At 27.7% G+C, this 22,091-nt stretch overlaps 1 protein-coding gene across 2 annotated transcripts in view; it reads right to left on the reverse strand.

Moving 5' to 3' along the window:
* LOC142327116 (uncharacterized) overlaps positions 1 to 22,091 on the reverse strand; it is a 462,885-nt gene that overhangs the window by 39,710 nt on the left and 401,084 nt on the right. The window contains exon 4 of one of the 2 annotated variants that reach the window (XM_075369992.1): positions 7,766 to 8,189. The exons of the other annotated variant lie outside the window; for it this stretch is intronic. Coding sequence (XP_075226107.1) covers positions 7,936 to 8,189 — 254 coding nt within the window. The 3' untranslated portion in view covers positions 7,766 to 7,935. Of the gene's footprint in view, positions 1 to 7,765; positions 8,190 to 22,091 lie in introns of those variants that run through there. 2 annotated transcript variants of the gene reach the window in all.

Genomic DNA, 22,091 nt, shown 5'->3' on the forward strand with positions numbered 1-22,091 from the left:
ATTATGATAACAATTTCTTACAATAGACAGAAATCATATATTTAAGAAAATTCATGGGTACTCTGTCCAACTTTGGTTAAAAGTTTTATCTGTTTTAAACGTGATAATCAAAACATATTTTTAAAAAAATCTCAATTAGCATAGAATTAAAATATAGTATGCTAACAATAAAATAATAAAAGTCTGGAAAAAAGTTTTTATTAAATCACATAATTCAATTTTTAACCGTTTACATATTCTAAAGCTGATAAAAACATTTTCCCATTATGTGTCTTCTAATACTGTATTATAACTGATTTTTAAAAATGGTGATACAAGTAATAAAAAAAGTAAATAAATTAATCGTCAAGATAAAACTTACAGATCTATCGTAGTATGAGCAAAGAGAAAATTGTTCAAGTTACATGGCAAAACTAGTAAAATATGCATGAATGAAACTTTACTAATCATTTCAAAGAATAATTAAAAATAAATATCCACAAGTAGAAATTATATTTTATTAGAAGCAAGAGAGAATGTTTTTTCTTGAATTTATGATGATTATAACTCAGAAATATATGGCTAAAAATGTGATTTTAAATGCTTAATTTAATAGGTTGAGTTTTGAGAAAAACATTTTTTATAAATAAATGTATGATTGAGCTCAGTTCTAACAAAAAACATAAAATATGAGCAAATGTAAAAAATACATGAGATTAAGAATATTTTGATTAATACTGCAAACATGATTGAATTATGTGAAAAGAAATTTTTTTAAATAGGTATATCTAAAGGTTGGGTTCTAAAATGGAAACATATTTGAAAAAAATACTTGTTACAGGAAACTCTAATCGATGACAATATAGATTCTTTTAGCAATAGTTCTACCAACATCACTGATGACTGCTTTGAACATCCAGTGCTAAGAAACTTAATAATATAATTTAACAAGGATAATAAATTTTCTTCTTTCAAACATTAAATTTTACAATTTATAATACTCTATACTAGATAATATATGTTAATTTAATTTACTTACCGATAAGCTTAAATAGGAAAAATTTAAACAACATATTACAGGATATCAACTGGATATAGACTGATGTAGTGAAACAGATAGATATTGTGTAGTGAGGATATTAGTATATTAAAGCTGGGTTATTAAACATAAATTTAAAAGGATCAAAGATGATTTTTAACTTTCTATTGCAAAAAGATTTATTTTTCTTGTTAAAAGGTTGACATCATAATTTATAATAAAAACTATAAAACAATACTATATAAGTTCATTGGCGTTAAAAGTTAAAAAATGTTAACCATCATAAAATAAACTTAACAATAGAAGTTGTTTCAGTGAAATCAAAACTGGTTGAAAAGATATCCACTCTACAGTTCACTAACGACAAGATGGGCTTCATATCTAAAGGTTCAAACTCTGTACAGACTACCTTTTGTGTATATTGTGTAACCATTATACATATTCAACACATCAGTGATAAAATTAGAAGAATCATCTAATCTAAATGTGGTGAAATAAATTTGCATCTTAAAATAAACACTAAGTAGAAGAAAACAAAAATTAAACTATTGAAAAAAATAAAAATATAAGGGTTTGCATTTAAAATTTCTTAAAAGTATTCGTTAGTGAGTGATTTTCTGGGAGAGTTTGCATAACCAAGCACAAAATAGGCATGAACCAAAATATCAACATAAAGCTAAAATCAATCTAAATTTTATAAATAATAAATCACATAATTTAATACTTAATTTGTGAATTTACGCAAAACTGATTAGAATAACAAAGTGAACAAAATGACATGGATGAGACTATGTCACAACTGATACAAATTCTCTTTCTGTATCATTGAAGAAAATAAACAAGAAATTAACAGCTGCAAAAAGTTTTGAGTTCTGAAGAGAAACACATGCTAGTTTATTTTCATGTAATGGAATAAAGCTACTCAAATACTGAAATTCTAATTTTCTTAAGGTGATCCACCAGTTGACTATTAATTAGACAATCTTTAATTGAAAAAATCATACTGTTGTAATGTAATAAATAACAAAAAAAGGTGGTAGTCACAGAGCCTTTAAGGGATGAAAAAATTGATTAATTACAACTTTTATAACTATAAAGAATTTCTTTATTTTAGAAAGAAGGTAAAAATAAAATAAGGTATTATAAAATAAATAAAACTTATTTTAGTACATCAACAATTTGCTATAATTTTACATAAGTGTGAAACTGGTAACAATCAATCTATATTGCAACAAACTATTTTTAATGCATTCTTCAAATGAAATCCAAGTGCAAGACTTTGTTTATTTATTTTTTTTGTTCATTTTGAAGATGATGGATGCACAAAGTTTACATATGTCTCATAAGAATATGTCTTTTAAGTTCTCTTTCTCTTTTTGATTTATAGCCACAGTATGAACATTTAAACTGTGGTAAAATGCCACACTCATGTCGCATATGATAGACTAAGTGATATTTATGCTTATATGAACTAGAACATGTAATACATTGATATCTGCCAGAATGATATCTTGGAGCAATATCTTCAATTTTGAAAAAGTCATCAAATTCATCAACTGAAACAAATACAACACTTAAAACATTAATATTATTATACGCCTTTCATTCAGTTTTGGAAACTGCATGATTTTCATTAACAGGTGCAAATTAGTGTCTCGTGTTTGATTGAAATGATTTTTTTCAAAGATTTTTAATGAAGCCATCAAAGTAAAAGTGTATATACTAAATAAATTGAACTAGTGCAAAAAATTAAACTACTAATGTTTTATTTATTCAGTGAATTATCATACGGATATATCAGTCTTAACCCCCAATTACAAGTACCCTTCCTTCTACTTTATTTTTTTTTTATGAAAAGAAATTAATTTTATAGTGTTTGATAAATGCCAACTCTGATCAGAATTTGAACGTAGAACCTTCTGGATGAAAGAAGGATACACAACCATTCAACTTTGGAAGTTGTACAGGATGCGGGAGCAAAATTTGTTGATTTGAATTAGGTGCCAGGAAGTGAGGTTTGGCTGTTAGAGGATGTGGATGGTTTCATTCGAACGCTTGGGTTGGATAGTTTTTTCACCCTTCCACTTCAGTACCAAGAATGTGGTGGATGAAGGAACAGCATGTGTTTGCCATAGAGGCTTACTTCTCTAATGGTTGCTCGATCGTCGTCCACAGCTAGCATTGCAGCATACTTCAAGATTATCGCCTGAGCTCAGTGTTCCTGGTCAGCAATTGATTGTTATGTGAGCAAACACATTCAGGAGAACTGGCAGTGTTGAAAAGAGAAGATCAGGGTAATGGTCTGTGAGATCACATCAAAATATCGAGGCAGTAAGGCCTCGATATTTTGGTGTCTCTTTTTTTTTCTTTGGTGTTCATCTTTTTTGTACTATCCTCAACGCCCGGCCGAGGAGATAGAAGCATTCTGCTGCACTTTTATTTTTTTTGCCAAGGCTTGACGAAATATATGATGGGGATATTCGGTTTCAACAGGATGTAGCCACAGCACACACGGCGCGAACTGCAATGTGTGCTTTGTAGGAAAACTTCCCTGGGCACCTGTTCTCTTTGAGAAGCAATCTTCAGTGGCCCACATGCTCACCCGATTTAGCCCCTTGTGACTATTTGTTATGGGGGTATCTGAAACCCCGCGTGTACACAGATCGTACAAAGACTCTTACTGAACTGAAGGAGAATATTCACCAAGCAATAGCTAACATACCCCCTGCTATGCTGGAAAAAATCAACTGACGCTTCTGAATTATGGTGAATCGTGAATCATGTATCGCCAATGGCGGATGCCAGTTGTTGGATAGTTTTCAAACAGTGTAAAAGTAAATTTCCAATGTCGTAGCATATGGTGAAAAAATAATTACAGTACCTATAAACATCTTACTTTTTATTGACTCTTCAAATCAGCAAATTATGCTGCTGCACCCTGTACTTGACAAAGAATTCTCTATTATGGAAAAAAGTGGAACAAATTAAAAAAATCCAGTACCTTAATAGTAACTTGGGTAGGCTAACAATATCTTAAATTTTAAATTGTTAAAAACAAAACTAAATTTTAAAGGAAGTTTCAAGAAAATATAGAAGAGCAGAAAGCTAGCTATTATAAATCAAAGGATAATTAATTTGGTAATGTATTGAAAAGCTTGTAAAAGAAAAAAGTGTAAAAGAAGGGAAATATTGAATTTTGTAACAGTCTGGTTGGATGTTACTCTCCAATGTTTTCTGTTCAATGTTAATCTTTCTTCGCAACATTTACTACACCCCCACATCCTCATGTATTGTTTTATTCATTAAAATCTTCATTTTTCTAAACAATTTCTGTCTTCTAATCATTTATAACACCAAATTAACTAAATCTGAACATCTTAATACAGGCTCATCAAATTATCTTGTCACTACAAGAACCTACCACAAATTTTTCTTGCAACCTATCATCTTAAGATCATTTCATTACATATTTTACTGACACAGTGAATTTTCATTCAATGTAGTCCAGGAATACTGCATTTAATCACGCCTTATTTTTTTCTTTTTTCTTTTCTTACTGTACCACCACTATAAATTACTATACCTTTAAATAAAGGAATTTCAAGCATTTGAAATTTCTTTTTTTATTAAATCAATGATTTAATTTTACTATTGCAATAAAATACATTATGTAATATCATCATAAAGTAGTAGATTTTTAATAACTTTAAAACACAGTATTTTACATTAAAATACAGATTCCTTCACAGTAATAAAGTCCTTTTTACGCTTTTATATCACATTATTGGTAGACATCAGAAGCAATTAAAAAAATAAAACACTTCTCAGAATTTAAAATAATAAATATACACAAAATTCTAAGAGTAACTTTGAATATAAAAAATTAATTTCAGAGAAATAAATCATTATTACAAATAAACACCTCTGTCATTTATCATCAAAAGATTGGTTCATAACATCATTATAAAATAGAATTTTCAAAAAAATTATAATCAAAATGTTCTATCACCTATTTCCATTCAAACAAATAAAAAAAATTACATTTTGAATTTTTCAAACAACTATTCTTAACTTTAACTTATAGAATTTGTGGCCCAGCAAATTGTGCTTAAAAGATTAATAACATAGATATTTTATGAATAATTTTAAGTTATTCAAATTTGGATAATAGCAAAGTGTAACCCACATGTGCATCATTTAGTACTTATTACAGATATAGGATGTCAACTGAACATGTTCCAGCACTTTTGTTCACACAAGATATTATACATAAAATATGTTTTAAAAATAAAACCTAGATTAGATTATTTGTACATTTGATACTGTATAATAAGACAAAAATTTATGGTATGATCTAAATTAAAAAACTCTACATAGATTTGAGATTGCATTAATAAAGTAGTACAGGCATGAACATTTTTTAAAACATTGGGAATAACAGATAAATAACTTTACAAAAAAAGTTCAAAACCAATTTCCGACTAAAAAAATGAAAAAGATATCAAATACTAAGACACAGTTTCCAATTTTTTTAATCAAGCTTGAAGAAAAACTATTAAAAAATTTAATGATACAATCACTTCTTTATCACTCAAGAATTAAGCTACTTTCAGAATAATCTTAATTCAAAAATAAATACTTAACATCTTTTTTACCAAACAACTTATTTAAATAGTTGAAAATTCTTTGTCTCAAAATTAAATCTAATCCTAAACCTGAATTCTCACTGGTTGGCTGCTTTAAAATTGATTTCCTCAGAAAATTTGTTTGAATGGACCTAAAGGATGAAATGGTGACAAATCTGAGACACAAGATCAGTTGTGAAATCACTTTGATTTTTGTTAGTTTATTATATTAGTCGAGCAGTGTACGGGCATATGGTTTTATAAAAAAAAAGTTATCCCATTTCTCTATACACCTTCATGTAGCAATTTTGTAAAAATAGAATGATTGATGTATAAACATTTATGGGACATTAAATTTTTTCAATAGATTCCTGCCTATACTGACAGTCATCAGCCAGGCCTCAGATGGGGTTTCACCAATGTAAATGCCTCTGTAGACACTTACATCAGTGAGTTTTGATTCAGCCTTTGCCTTCGCTGTAGGATTTTTTCAGACATCTTCTCTGTCCTACATCGTATACATCTGTCCTACATCGTTTTCTGAATTAGCTAACCGAGTTTGCAGAAGCACAAACCCCGCGCCTAGTTCAATAGTTTAAACAAGCCATGAGTAATTGTAAATATCTCATTAATATGAGTCTATGTTCGGTAATAATAATACACACCACAAGAAATGTAATTTGCAACAACGAAATTTAGACCCAGTTACCTTGGCAATCTCAATAATCAATTCCAAGCCTTTAAACTTAATTGCAACTACGGACTCCAGTCTGGTCTACCACAGAGAAGAGGATAGACTGCTTACTCCCACTCAAGCTCCATAGCAAAGTCCCGCATGACATTTACTTCATCACATAAAACTGCCCTCGTCAAGATGGTGCTACATTTCTTGGCTGCATGGAACACCATGCCCTCAGCAGTGCAGTCACCATCCTGCTGAGAGCAATACTCATATTAATCATTCATTAACCGCCCTTATCAAAACAGTGCTATACCTCTTGGCATGGATTACCATATCCTCGGTAGTGCAGTCGTCATCTGCTGACAATAATTCTGCTACTTACTTCCAAACACATGTTAACTAACTGTGGCTCAATGCCAATTCGTCTTCCTCCGGCCAATCAACTGACTAGGCAGACCCTAGCCACCCAGGTACTACTGCCTATACAGACATCCCAACCCCTGTAGGGGAAGACATCCACCTTGGGACAATTCCGGTTGCCACCTCCCACCGTTCCTAGCCCTGATAGGCCGGAGGTCATGCCTATACAGACAATAATAGATTCAACACACACAGACAGCTTTCAATAGTTTTCCTTATCAACATTTATTTTAAACAAATATCACCCAAACTTTTGAAATATTTTGCCAGATTGTAAAAATATTTCTTATGTTCAAACACAACTTATTACTTTCTTCTAGTATAAGGTGTCAAAATTTGATAGTGAAATTCCTGTTAACAAAAGTTTTAACAAACGTAAAAATTCTTCCAATTTAAAAAGTGAAATTTACTTAATACTTTTTCAAACACTTAGTTTGTGTGTTTAATTATTGAATAGTTATCATAACAAGTTTTGAAAATACTGCTGTTTGTAGGTCAAGATCAATAACAACATTTTAAATAAATTAAATGACAAAATTAACCCCTCATTGAAAAAAAATAGTAGAATTGCTATTAAACCACAAAGAGAAAAAATGATCACACCTTAATTTTATCTGTGAACAAATACATTTTTTGACAATGCATGTACTCAATGGAATATCTGTTTTTAAAAGCATGTTATACAATTGAAGAAATATTTTCATAATATTGATAAATAAAACATAGTAATTTTAAAATAAAAAGGAATGAATAGTAATGCTTAACAAAAAATATATATATAACTTTCACTCCAATACAAACTAAAATGCTATGACTTCCCAAACAGTAACCCCAAGCCTATGTAAACATATCAGTCCAAAAAAACTGAGTGATTTCATTGACCGAGTCATTTTTGGAACATAGATTGTCATTTACTGAGCCATGACATGATGAATATATTGTACTTAAAAACAGCACTCATTTAAAAAGTTAAAAAATAAAAAATACATAAGAATAATGTTGTAAAAAAATGAAAGAAAGCCGATTTTAAATCTTTTAATCACATCATACAAATAAATTTCAATAATGAACACTAAAATAAGTTGTCTACAACACATTACTTTCTAATTAAAAACAAAAAAACTATCTGAAATAATCCAAGCAAAAGAATTAAACATGCATAATTTAATTAAACAATGTAAAGAATATTTTTAACACAAATGCACTCTAACAATATGATTATTTAAATTGTCTTTACTTTTGGTCACAAAGTTACACATAGAACACTTTAGTGTTGCAATTTCTTTCTTAACGTTTGCTTTTAGATGCTTTTTACATTCACTTTTTTTATGTTTTTTTAACTGAACTTTACTATCAAAACTTGTGTTGCACATATCGCAGTGAAGCCAAACATCTGGTATGAAAACTTCATCAAAATGTGTAGTAGCAGGTTCAACTTTAATATCTGCAAACAATATAACAAATAAAATATCAGTATATTTTAAAAACATCCCTAAGATTAATTATAAACAAAAAAATAATGTTGAAAATATTGAATAAATAGCAACTGCACAAAAACTTAAAAATTACACAAATCTTCTGTAAAGTACATAAGATAAAAATAAATTTAACAGTGAACTGCATTTCATCAAGTAATGTGACAAAAATAAAAATTTTTCCTCTCAAAATTTCTCCAACAAATCTGTTACAATTTTTTCACTATAACAATCTTTCTCTTTACAGTTCCTGTTTTTTAAAACTTATAAGGGCATCATCACAGTATTTTACAATGCAACATTTTCTCATTTTGTGAACTCTAAAACTCTTAAGTTTTATAACCCAAAAATACGCACACTTATTGAAAACAGTATACAAAAATGCAATTAAATATAGAAAACAGAAACTATATTCTGCCACCACACAGAAAACACAACAAAATTCAAATTAAACATTCATACAGCTGCTAGCTATTTTAAAGTTAAAAAAAATGTATAAACACTACTATCAACCTGATTAGGTATTACTGAATAACAAATCATTTTGTAAAAAAAATAGTATAGTTTTTCTAAATAAAAGGAACGACAAAAAAATTAAAAAGGGAATTAATTTTAGAAAATAAATTTTATATATAATTTTGAAGATGACTGAACTTTATACATGTTCATAAGTGTCATGACATGCAAACAAAATTACATGGTCTAAATAATTTTACATTTAAATTCTCAGAATCAAAATACACAAATTACCAATTGAAGAATATAACCAATATAAGGTACGACTATTACATAACGAGACTAATGCTGTAAAATATTTTATTTTACATTTATACACATTTAGTTATTATTCCCTTCAATATACACCCCTCCGCTATCACTACAACACTCCATGCGAATTTTGCATTTCAAAACAGTCCTGGAAGTCTTCTGTGAGCTCTTTCATAATGCATGCTGCTTTTTCTTTCACAGCTTCAATGGTCTGAAATCTTGTTCCTTTTAATGCAGATTTGACCTTGGGAACAGATAAAAATCACATGGTGCCAGGTCAGACGAATAAAGTGGATGGCCTAACACTGGGATGTTATACTTGGCTAGAAATGTCTCGACAGACAATGCAGTGCGAGCTGGTGCACTGTCCTAATGATAAATCCATGACTTCTTCCACAATTCAGGTTATTTCCTTATTTTTTTACGAAGTTGAGCAAGGACCTCAAGGTAGTAATGTTGATTAATAGTTTGATCTTCAGGAACCCAGTGAAGGAATCCCATGAATATCGAAAAAACAATCATCATCACTATGAATTTTGATCATCAACTTCAACGTTTTCTCGGCCATCTTAGAAACACTTAAACCACTCAAAAACCTGTGCACACGATAATCATTCATTGCCATATACTTTTTCTAATAAAAGATAAGTTTCACTAGCGGTTTTTCCAAGTTTCATATGAAATTTCACGACAATTCTTAGCTCTAATAAAACAATTATCATTTTTTTGGCAAAACAAAAAACAAATGTTATCCAAACGAAGACCCCGGCCAGACTAACATGTCTACAGAAACTGAAGTGGCAACAATTGAAATAGAAAGCTTCATGCTACACAGCTGTTGGTCATACGAATTTGGCGCATGCATAGTTCTTCTGTAGCAGCATTACTCTTGTTATTTAATAGCCACATCTTGTATGCCACTGGATACAATGAGGGCGTACTTTCTTTAGAAGATTCTATACCACACACAACTCATTTGGGAACAATGCACTTGTTGTGAGACAAGCATTTAGCTTGTCATATGGATTACAATATGAAGCTTTTTTTTAGGGAATGAAAAATCCCAAATCTAATGGGAATTGAACCCAAGACCTTCTATATAAAACGTTTGGACTACACTGCCATGGAAATTGAAAATTTAAGTTGAAAATCATAATCAAAAGTTTATAGTAAAATTAGATAAATATAAGAGACAAACTTCTGAAAATAAAGTTCATACTTCAATTTGTCCATCTGAAGGAATTTAAAATAAAAAAAACTGTACAGTTATCAATACTATCAAATTATACGAATAATTTTTTTCTCTTCTGGGTGGAAAGTTAACAAATGTTTTTACATACCCTTTACAAGTCTTATTATACATTAAGAGGGTACTGTCAATCACTTTGATGCAGACAAAATTCAAACTGAAAATTAGAAAACTTAGTGAAAGGAATTTTACCATATTATTGCATGGTTAAAAAAATATACATTTATATATTAACGACAAAAAATTACTTGTTCAATACTACCACATTGCATTATGACTATTACTTAACTTTGAATCCATTAAAAAAATAAGTCGCAAATGAGCTTATCTTAAAAACTAAGAAATCTTTTTTTTTATTTTACAGTAATTAATTATCTCTCTTACACTATATTTATAACTAATGAACTGTTACATTAGTATTACTTTCCTGTAATGAAGAAAATCTCTTTTTAATATTTTACATTTATAATTATTATTAGCATTTATATAGAATCTTCCTGAACAACAAAAAGATGTTAAAATCTAAAATTTAATAACATCCAAGTAAATAATAATTTTATCTATTATTTAATATTGTTTATTCAACAATTTAAAAAGAAAAAACCTTACTGAATAAAAATACAAAAAATAACAGTAACAAATTACTATGTAAAATTGATCTCAGTATTACTTTCTGCCCTCCTAGAATTGCCACTGTAACATCTGTAATTGACACATTTCAGAGTACCTCCATTCTCAAAACTACTTTTAACAATGAGTCTGTATTTGTATCATCAAATAACTAGCAATATTAAGCACTTCCCACTCCCCACCCTACTGATTTGGCCTCTTCTGCTTTGTGCCTCCCACTCTAACGGTTTTACAATTTCTTGAAACTAAAATCCTTCTGATTCCTATTAAAATTTTTTTTTAACTGTTAAAATAAGAAGCAGAAGGATTAGTTTTAAGAAATTGTATAACTGTTAGGGCAGGTAGAACAACGCAGCAGAGACCACGTCAGTAGGGATGGGTTGTGTAAGGAAGTTAACATCGCTAGTTATTTGATGATCCCAACTAAGACTCAGTATTAAAAGTAGTTTTGAAAATGGAGGTACTCTGAAACGTGTCACCTACTAATGTTAGTCATAATGCTAGGAAGGGCAGAAAATAACACTCAAATTAATTATGATAATAATCCTAGCAGAAATGTGAACTTTGTGAAAATTTTACTATGCAAAAAATTAGAATTTTATTTTAAAACCACTAAGACAACAAAATTTCATATAAATATTACTTTCATTCTAGAATCTAAAAAATTAGCAATTGTTTAATTTAATTGTTACATTTAAGATTTGTAAATAATACACGAGTAAAAAATATGCAGGATCTTTTGGAAAAAGTTGACCATGATTTCAATACTACATAAAAAAATTTCAAATATTTTTATTTTTTTTTTAGTTTAACACATTTAATTATCAAATTATACAGAAAAACAGTAAGTTTACGGCTTGATACACGCCGATGTAAGCAATTGCTCAGCAAATATCTGAACACTAGGCTACCTCTGTTCAGGTGTCATTAATTACTTTGTATAAGATTTTATACTTGTTATACAGCAATGTTTCACTAAAAGGGTCATAGATCACAAATCTTTTCTAGATATACATTTTTAATCTAGCTGCAGAAAAAAATTTACAGGAGTCAGATGAGGGCTTCTTGGTTGCCTAGAAATAGAACTACCTTCCCCAAACCAATGATAAAAACATACAATTGACTGAATCTATCATAAAATATTCATAATCTACAAAATTTCATAAAGAATAATTACTGCAACTGAAAGCTGTCATGATCCAACTGTTCACGAATGGTGATAAAGTATGGTTTAGATATTTTACAAGCAAATAAAGTATGTTAACATTTAAATGTATTAAAGTAGGTATTGCAGTTTATCAGTTTATTTTTATACATAATTAAATATAACAAATGTAATGAAATATTTTATCATTTGGTTGTGATATTATAGTCATCTTTTGGTATGACCTGTTCATAAGAGAAATAAAAATGGAGAGTAAAAAAATAATAAACACAACTTCATGCTTAAAATTGAAATATAAATAAACATTTTTAAATGCATCATGTTTAATCAAACAATTTACAGATTTAAAGAAAATAAATGGTAAAAAATTAACATAACAAAGATTCAACATAGCAATAACATTTTTATTAAATAACAGTAATTTTTATACATAATATATCAAGAAATACAAATAATTAAGATTGTTGATTGGTGTCATTCATAGCGATATAATCTAAATGTCTTGCGATCATATGAGCACGTAATTGACTATTTCTTTTAGACTGATAACTACATAAAGAACATTTAAATTTTGGAATAACACCGCATTCATGTCTCATATGATATACCAAATGGTGTTTGTGTTTATAAGAACTATCACAAGTCGGACATTTGAATCTTGGTTCTGGAAGGTCAAGAGTTTCAAATGGTAATAAAGGTTCAGTTTCCAGAAGTAAACAGCCATCTAGAAAAAAAATTATATCTAATGTTTTACTGTTACTGAGTTACAATAATACATTAAGCAATATCATAATCAATGAAATTAAAAAAAAAGAATGTATATGAAACATATCTGCACATGCATATGTATTTAGATCTCTAGTATAACTTCAGTCAATTGCAAGTATATTAATGAGATGATACCAAAAAGCAAGACAATGTTGTTTTATGAGATTCAACATTCAGCTTGATTCAGACTGAAGTTAATAATATACATCTTTACCCAGGGGTTATAATGAAAAATATTATAACACTCCTTCAAAAAGTCTTTTCATAGTAAAAAGAAAAAAAAATTACTCCTTAATAAAGCTGACATGTAATTTTCTTTTCTTATTAATGAAAAATAAATTTTATTATATAGAAAAAATGCTAACAATTTGAACCCAATGAAAAACGAAAATGCTATAACTGCTACAGAAATTACCAGTGAGGTGATATTACGGACATGAATAAATACTTTTTTCCAGTACAAATTTTTATAAACATTAAAAATGAACAAGCTATATAGAAATATTTAAAATTTTTCTATATGTAATATTTTATATTTCTGTTGTAAGCGTGAGCTGAATTACAAAATCAAAATAATATTTGAGGATCTTTTACAATAAATTTGCTTATTATAAGGCATAAACAATTCAACAATACCTCATGGAATCACCTGTTAAAACACTTCATAGATTTCATTAAAAACAATACTTTTATGAAAATGAAGTGTCACATATTAGAATAACTGGAAATAAGTCCAAGAGTAATTTAAACATAGGCTAAACATAGTCAATGAAGGATACTGATCTAGAAGAACCTACTGTCTAGGAAAAAGGTTAAAGATCTTAACGACTATAAAAGGAATAAAATTAATAAAAGCATTCCAAAGAATTAGTTTTATTAACACATACTTAATAAAAAATGTACACGATTATAAAACCCATTAGTCAGAAATTTAAAAAATGTTTTTCTGTAGCATAATTTTATATTTATGCAATGTAAAGTCCCTAAACTTCTGTTCAATTTGCATACATCAAAAGCAAAAGAATCAAAAGACTAGGATTAATAAATATTGAGAAAGATGAAAAAAAATCCTTAAAATTAACAAGAATTATTCTTAAAGAAATATTCAAATTACAAAAAAATCAAATTAATCAAATACAAGTTTTTTTAAACATTTAAAAAAAAATTTTAAACATATGCAAATATAAAAGTGGAAAAATCAGATAAATTAAAAATTAATAAAACTACAAATACCTACAGAAAATTTCAGCATATTTATTTATTATTTATTTTTTATAACTTTTCATCCAGGAAGAGTATTCACTTTTAATTGCTAGGACTTTCTTTATAAGGAATTATTTTCCCTAATTATTATTATAACAATAATAGAATTAAGGAAAACAAGATTCAAAATGAATAACTTTGAAATGTCAAAGTGAATCGAATATATTTAAATATTTTTTCAACAGTTTATATATCTATTAACTGATGAAAAAAAACATTTAAAAATTATTTCAAGGTTAACTTTCTCTTTTTCTTTACAATTATAATTTTTCATATTTATTAATTGTTATGAGAATAGTTGCTCTTAATTCAGCAAACATATTTTTCCCTAACACCTGAAACTACTAAAAATTATAACTTCATTGGAAAAGAAAAAACAAGTTCAACAGAAAACAGAGTTCAAAAGCTGATGGACAGCTAAATAAATATAAACAACATTCTACATTTTTAAAAGCAATTACAAATTTCCAGTTAATATAGAACAAAAACTGACCGTTAGAAAATTATTTTATGATGGTGGTGGTGATGATAAAGGCAGTGCAAGATTGAGGTACTTGTATACCATAAAACCAACTCCATGTACTTGAAAAGAATCCATTTTATAGAAGTAGTATAAGACTGTTATAATAGTTCACTAAAAAAATATTACCTTTCAAATAAAATCAAACACAACAAAGTTTGTATCACGCAAAACTTTTAAAAAGATCTTTTATAAAAAGATATATTGTGTTCATTTTTATACTTCAAATAAACACACCCATAATAATTAGCTTGAATGTTGTCAGTAGGCAGATGCAATTGACCTGGTGTTTTCAGAAGTGACGACTAGTTGAAATATACAGAGTAAACAGCTTACCTAAGCTGTCAGGGGGATGGTATTCAGTCTTGTCTACATAAATAATATATATCTACTATCTGATTAAATATTACCTGTGGTCAAACTTGAGAAAAATGGATATTCCATTTTTCATAAAGTAAACATAAAAATCTATCTTGTTCAGTTTCTGACTTTTTTTATAATTTTTAACAATTTGGATCTGGCAATTCTCAGATTATTAATTTTCACACTTATATCTTTTGTGCAATTTATAAATAAGTTATATCTCTACAATTTGTTGTGATACGCTGTACTAACTTCATGAATTTGGTAACATAGATGAGTATTAAAATGAAGAAATTTAACTAATTTTTATCATTATGTTTTTTATTTCAAGGTTAAGATGTGGTGGGGTAAAGAGATGTAATGACAAGATTCCCTTTAGTCAATTGATTTTCACATAGTTCCAACGAAAATACTGTTTTTACTCCATAAAGGATGTTAATATATACATGAACACACACAATAAATGATTCAGTAAATCAGTAAAATAATATAACAAATAAATATTCCAAATCTTGAAACAATACAGTATTGAATTTTTTAAGTTACAACAAATACTATTCTGATATCATATTTTACAAGTATTATCAAAATAAGGTCTCCGAGTTTTAAAAACATGTCCTTTTTATCAGATTTTCCAAAAAAAATAAAGTGAATGAAAAATTGTTAAAAGTAATCATCAAACATAAAACTGCAGGTGTATGCTACGAATCAAGCGTATAATAAACTTTAGGGCTTACTTAATGAAAATCTGTCACAAAGTTATTCACTTAAATGCACAGAATATTTAAATTAACAATACAATTACTTCTCAACAGGTAAAACATAAGAATACAATAATAAGTAACAATTAAAATGAAAAAAAAAAACGTTAATTTATTAGTTATCACAGTCAATTTACTTACAAAACTAATTACTATATTAAAATATTTAAAAAAAAAAACACAATAAATTAGTCTTAAAAACAAATAAAATATTTATCTAAATAAAAAATTTAAATACAATATTACTATTACAATAAATATTTTTTTACAAGTAAAATTCTTCATAAAAAATTAATATTAATTAATTTGTCATTACATAGAATTAGTTTACAAATAATATTACCGCAAAATTATTTAACTGTTATATAATAATGATACATTGGCTTTATATAAAGTATAATTAAAATAATACAATATGTATGATATAACAATGCAAAAAATTGATAAGTAATCATACAATAAATAATGATTAAAGTTTTATCATAAATCACAACATAAAAAAAAACTGAAAATTTTGTTCAATGAATTGTAAAAAAATACAATATAGCTAAAAAAAAAAAAAATAATACAATAAAGTACTACAAAATACACAATAAAATTATTAATAGTTCAGATATATTAGAATTTTGATGAAAAGATCATTTATCTAAATATTTTTTAGCATAGAAAATAATAAAATTGAACCAAAATTTGATTGTATTTTTGTCTAACTCTATTAACATGTCTACTATATACAACTCTGTTAATATGCCTAACTTTTATTGCTGAGAAAAATTTCACTATCAAAAGAATATTATAATAGTATTTTAATTACTTCTCACCAATTATTAATACACAGTAGAATTATCACCAAAATGCAACACATCTGATTAAAATACTGGTAAATCAAAAAATGTTCAGTATTTAAATTATAATATGTTTAAAACATTTAAGTTATGGACAAGATTTTTATCTTATATAAAATTAAATTATATTTTGAGTAAAATAGTGAATTGCATCAGTTACAACCTGATGATAGATAACATTTAAAACATCTTGATTATCTACAATGCTATTCCCTGAAATCATACAGAGACTAGGATCCTGAACACTGAAGAGTGTTCAAGAAATAAAATAAAATACAAGGGCTAAAAACCCCTAGTATTTAACAATGACTTTCAATTTAAGAATACTGGGTGGAATTAACTTCTTTTTTTGTTAGCTAAGAAAACTGTTGACATTCTTTACTGGCTAATGATTCTGGCAACCAAACTAATTGACACGGTAATTAAACAAAAGTGCTCTCCTTCATTTGTTAAATAAACCATAACTTTTTAATATCATCTAATAGAATTCAACAACAAAAAACACACACACACATATACATAGTGCAATTATAACTAAAAATTACTGTACAAAAAAATATTAAGTGATAGAAATAGTAATTTTGCAAAATTAAACAACCCATTAACAGATTGTTGCTGTTATTAATAAATGGAACATAATAAAATTTTCTGAGAACAAACTCCAATGAAAAGCTAGGAAGAATTTTGTTTTACTTTAATTATCCTTACATCTAAAATACTTCAACATACACTGCTCTTTCTGCTTCACGTTAGCTTGTTTGAATGCAAGGGATGATTGGCCCCGAGCCTCAAAATAAATCTAACATAATTTCTGTTTTATGTTAAAGACAAGATTTTAAGTAAAAATAAACTTCATTAACTGTGTATGTGATGTGTAAGAGAGTGAGTGAGTGAGTGAGTGAGTGAGTGAGTGAGTGAGTGAGAGAGAGAGAGAGAGAGAGAGAGAGAGAGAGAGAGAGAGAGAGAGAGAGAGAGAGAGAGAGAGAGAGAGAGAGAGAGAGAGAGAGAGAGAGAAAATAATCATGGATATGAGTCTGAATGGCAGTGATATTGCATTAAGTAGGTTAGATGATGTAATCCTTCCTTCGTATTAATAAAATCTCTTTTTTAATAAGTCTATCATACCATTAAAATAATTTTGATCTATTCACCATTATTTGTTACTTTCAATCTACACTTTATTTTCCTTTAAGCATTTGAATCAGGAGGGGAAGTTTCAGACTACGAGATTGTTTCAGTTAGTCAGCTGGGAGTATGATCATTTGAACATGATTTTCTTTACAAAGTAATGTACAGGACTGATGAAAAGAATTCTTACACCTATAAGAAATGTGTAATGTTACATGTAAAGGTGAAGTTAGTGTTTCCTGCATGTACATTAGTTGCTGCAATGTAACAGCATGCAACAACAGTCACAAAAATATAATAGCTATCCTCAAGAATAACAAGCACCCCATGCCAAAATTACTACAGAAAGCAAGTAAAGTGATTTCTTGTTGCCTTTATCAATGAGTAAAATATACATTCTAGTTCTACAAAATGTTAATAACATATTACATTTTTGTAAAATTCATGATGGTTCATAATGTAAATCCTAATTCATGATTCATAATGTAAATCTGTTCAGTAATTACAATGTATGCTGGTTTTATAAGATAGTGTCTTTCTTTTAAATTGGATAACTGGAAAGAATTTTTTTTAAATTTTACTTCTTAAATACATGTTACCATGATAAAGCAAACAACAGAGTTAACTATAATAGTAAAATCCAAATACCATAAACAGCCCCACATATTCCTCTCATTTTATGCACAGAAAACACCTTTTAAACCAACTTTCAGCTAGGAACAACACTATTATGAGCCAAGGATAGAACAAATGCTGCTAAGAAAATTCCTCCAGCAATCCTTTACAATAAAACTGCAAAGGAAAATTTTTTATGTTTACATGAACATATACTCACACACAAAACAAATTTTATATATTGATATATAATCAACAAAGCTAACACATTTTTTGTGATTTCATTACCAATTTATCATGTTTAGCAGCAATATGAAATTTAAGATAAGAGTTCTGTTTGCTTCTATAATTACAAAAAGGGCACTTGAATTGTGGTTCAACACCGCACTCCAATCTTACATGCCTATAGAGATGACCTCGTTGTTTGTAGCTACGTGAACACTTGTCACATTTATATCTTACATCATGCGAATAAACTATATTTTCTTCTCTTCTTAGTAGACCAAACGGAATATTAACTTCCATCATATTACCTACTGCAAAATAATAATATGTAATGAAAGCACATCATCGATCAAACATTCATGTCTTGTTTAATATACATAAGTTTCATTTGAATACATAAACAGAATTGTTATTTAAAACTTCTCTTTTAACAGGAATATACTTACTTAATAAAATAATATAAAAAATCTGGCGTAATAACAATACTAAGATTCTGGAAATGATTAGATAACCAAAGTTTTCATGTTTGATTCCTTGATTCAATCATAGCGATAAACTTTTCATTCAGTTTCTTTCAAAATACTAGTTTCGAAGTACCTGAAATGTTTCAATATCACAAGCAGCAGCATAAAATAAAATATTCTTTAACAAAATAATTTCTCTGATGTAACATATTTTCTACAATGAACAAATCTAACGTTCATGAGAAAAAAGATTAAGGAACATATATCATTTATATTTCACCCCATGCATAAAATGATATTTATAGTAGTTAACTTTAACCAGTCATATTTAATTAACTTAAGATTCATGCTCTAGAAAAGTCTTTAGTGTTCATAGCTAAATATTAAATGGAAAAATATTAATAAATATTTTTTTGAGTAATGCCTACTTTTATAACATATATTTGATTAACAACCTTTCAGATACAATGGTTAGAAAAGAGACAAAAAATGATTAATAAAGGGAGACATAAACTCTATGCATATTAGTAAATATAAATACTTCTTATACTTTATAAAATAAATAAAAGTAGTAAACATAACTTTCTTCTAATTGACCTTGGATAATTGTTAGAAATTTGATGAATATAAACTGTTAAAATGTTAATTTATTTATTTATTAAAATTATATGCATATTTAGATTAAAATATCAGAATTTCAATTATATTAACAACGGCAAGTTTAGAAATCACTAACGAAAGAGCATCATATGTGTCATGTGTTGTTCATTGTTATTTACCAATAATATTTCTTTTTTTCTTAGTTTGATAAGATTTTTAGTATAAAATTGATAAATTTTTTACTTTGTAAAATGTGTTGTGTTAGTTTTTATTAGTCTTTAGGACAAAATATTTTAACCTCAAACACGAAATGCAAGAGCAACTTTTCTTTAGGTAAAACGTTCCCTTGGTTAACACTAATGTTATGCACTACAACCTCTCAGATATCAGAATTTATTTGTACAGCCATAAGCACAGTGTAGATTATAACATTACTATAATAATTATTACTGAATATAATCAACCAACAGGTGAATTTACACCACAAAAAACAGATGAAAATGATACAACTACTTGAATAACAAACAATAGTAGGTAATAAATAATCTTTAAGGTAGGATTTTTAATCTTTTTGGAAAGGATTTTTAAAGAAATTTGATCCATAAAATTTAAAACATTGACTTTTTTTTAGTATTTTTTTTTCATCATTTGGGAAAGCTGTTAACAATGAAAAGTCATAAAAATGAATATATTTTATTACTAAAAATATTAAAAGATATAATCACTTTTAAGATTACATAAGCATAACTGATAATAGACATAAACAAAAACATAGATTTAAAACAAGATAAATTTAAGAAAAACATAATTTAATAAAAAATGAAAAAGTTATTGAAAATATTCAATAAATAAATCAACTATTTACAATATTATTATTAGTTAATACTTTATTATGTTTTAAATACACATGACTTTTTAAATGCGATTTCTGTTTTGGACGATAATCACAGTAAGGGCATTGGAAGCGTGGTTCAACACCACACTCATAATTGACATGATGTCTAAGGTTTCTGAGATATTTATATGAACGGTTACACTGAAAACACTGAAAAAGCTTTTGATTACAAGTACTGTCACTGTTAGATGTTTTAGTTGGAAGTGCTTCTGATATATTCTGCTGCATAATGGTAAAATTTGGCACTGTATAATTTCTATCTGCAACAATAAAAATATGTTCATTGTTCAGATTATATTATGTGGTATATGAAACTATTTGAACACTGTTAGTACATAAAACAGTTATAAATCTTAATTTATATATATCTTCTTTATCGAATACAAACAAAATTGATTTTTCTTTATTAGATACAGCAAAGAAATATTATAACTAATTACTAAATAAATAAAAGATTAAAAGCAAATATTATATTTTATTATGCAATTTCTACACCAACACTATAAAAATGTTGAATGCATATTGAGCAACACAGATTAAGAAGAATAATCATTTTATATGATACTGCATTCAAATAAAAAATTATTTTTCAAGTACAGATTAAAATGTATTATACTAGCCAGAAGGTAATCGAAAAGTTACCCACAAGTTAAGGTCTGATCTAACATAACTTAGCACAGACTACCTGATAGAACTCTGATTAACCAAAGATAAGTTCAACAAGCAAGGACTAAATTCGTTTAATTTAATATCTTACCCATTTTTTGTCCTACTCAGTATTTTTTTCATGCAAAAAATCTTATTGAACTAGTGATTAATGTAGAAAGGAATCAAGAATTGCAGGAAACCAGTTAAAAGAAAAAAGGAACAAGCTAATAGAGGAACTTTATGTTGCTAGAGAATTCATTTTAAACATTTATAACGTGCTCGAAAACTTAAAAACCAAAATGAGGTAACCAATAAATTTCTGATATTCTTCTTCCTATTTGGAACCACCAAACAATCCATGTATACAAACTAAACACCTTATAATAAAATGAGTACAGAGAAAATTTTCTTTTAAGTTCATCAATTGCTCTTATTAGACTACGATTGAAATCCTTTACTACTAAAAAAACTATGAGAGACATAGACAATTCATTGGTAATGCTATTTTTGAACATTTTTCATAACACAGGATGCTGTTAGCTCATTCAATTTCTAGAAACCTGGTCGCTACAGTCAAACTATAATCTTCATCGGGATTTGTATGACTGTTAAACATACTTACACATCAGTGAGTTTTTGGTAATAGTGTTGAACGTTCAGCTTATTCTGGTTTTGATTTCAATTGACATTAATAGTGATGATCCCATGCTTGTAGTTCACAACCAGGTAGAAAACTTGCTGATATGTAGTTCGAATGTCTTTCAGTTGAATAGTCCTTAATCTGTTTTAAAAACTACAATAGGATATATAAGTAATCTTATAGCTTAAAACTTTACCAATGTGGCTGTTTATGCTGAATTTATCAGTTTTGGCACTGCTTGAGGTGTATGTCTTATAACCTCATTTAAGATTGCAGTTATTGCAAATATACTACTATCAACTATTACAAAGAAATTCTTTTGCA

This window comes from Lycorma delicatula, chromosome 6, assembly GCF_047948215.1.
Source record: "Lycorma delicatula isolate Av1 chromosome 6, ASM4794821v1, whole genome shotgun sequence".
Taxonomy (NCBI): domain Eukaryota; kingdom Metazoa; phylum Arthropoda; class Insecta; order Hemiptera; family Fulgoridae; genus Lycorma; species Lycorma delicatula.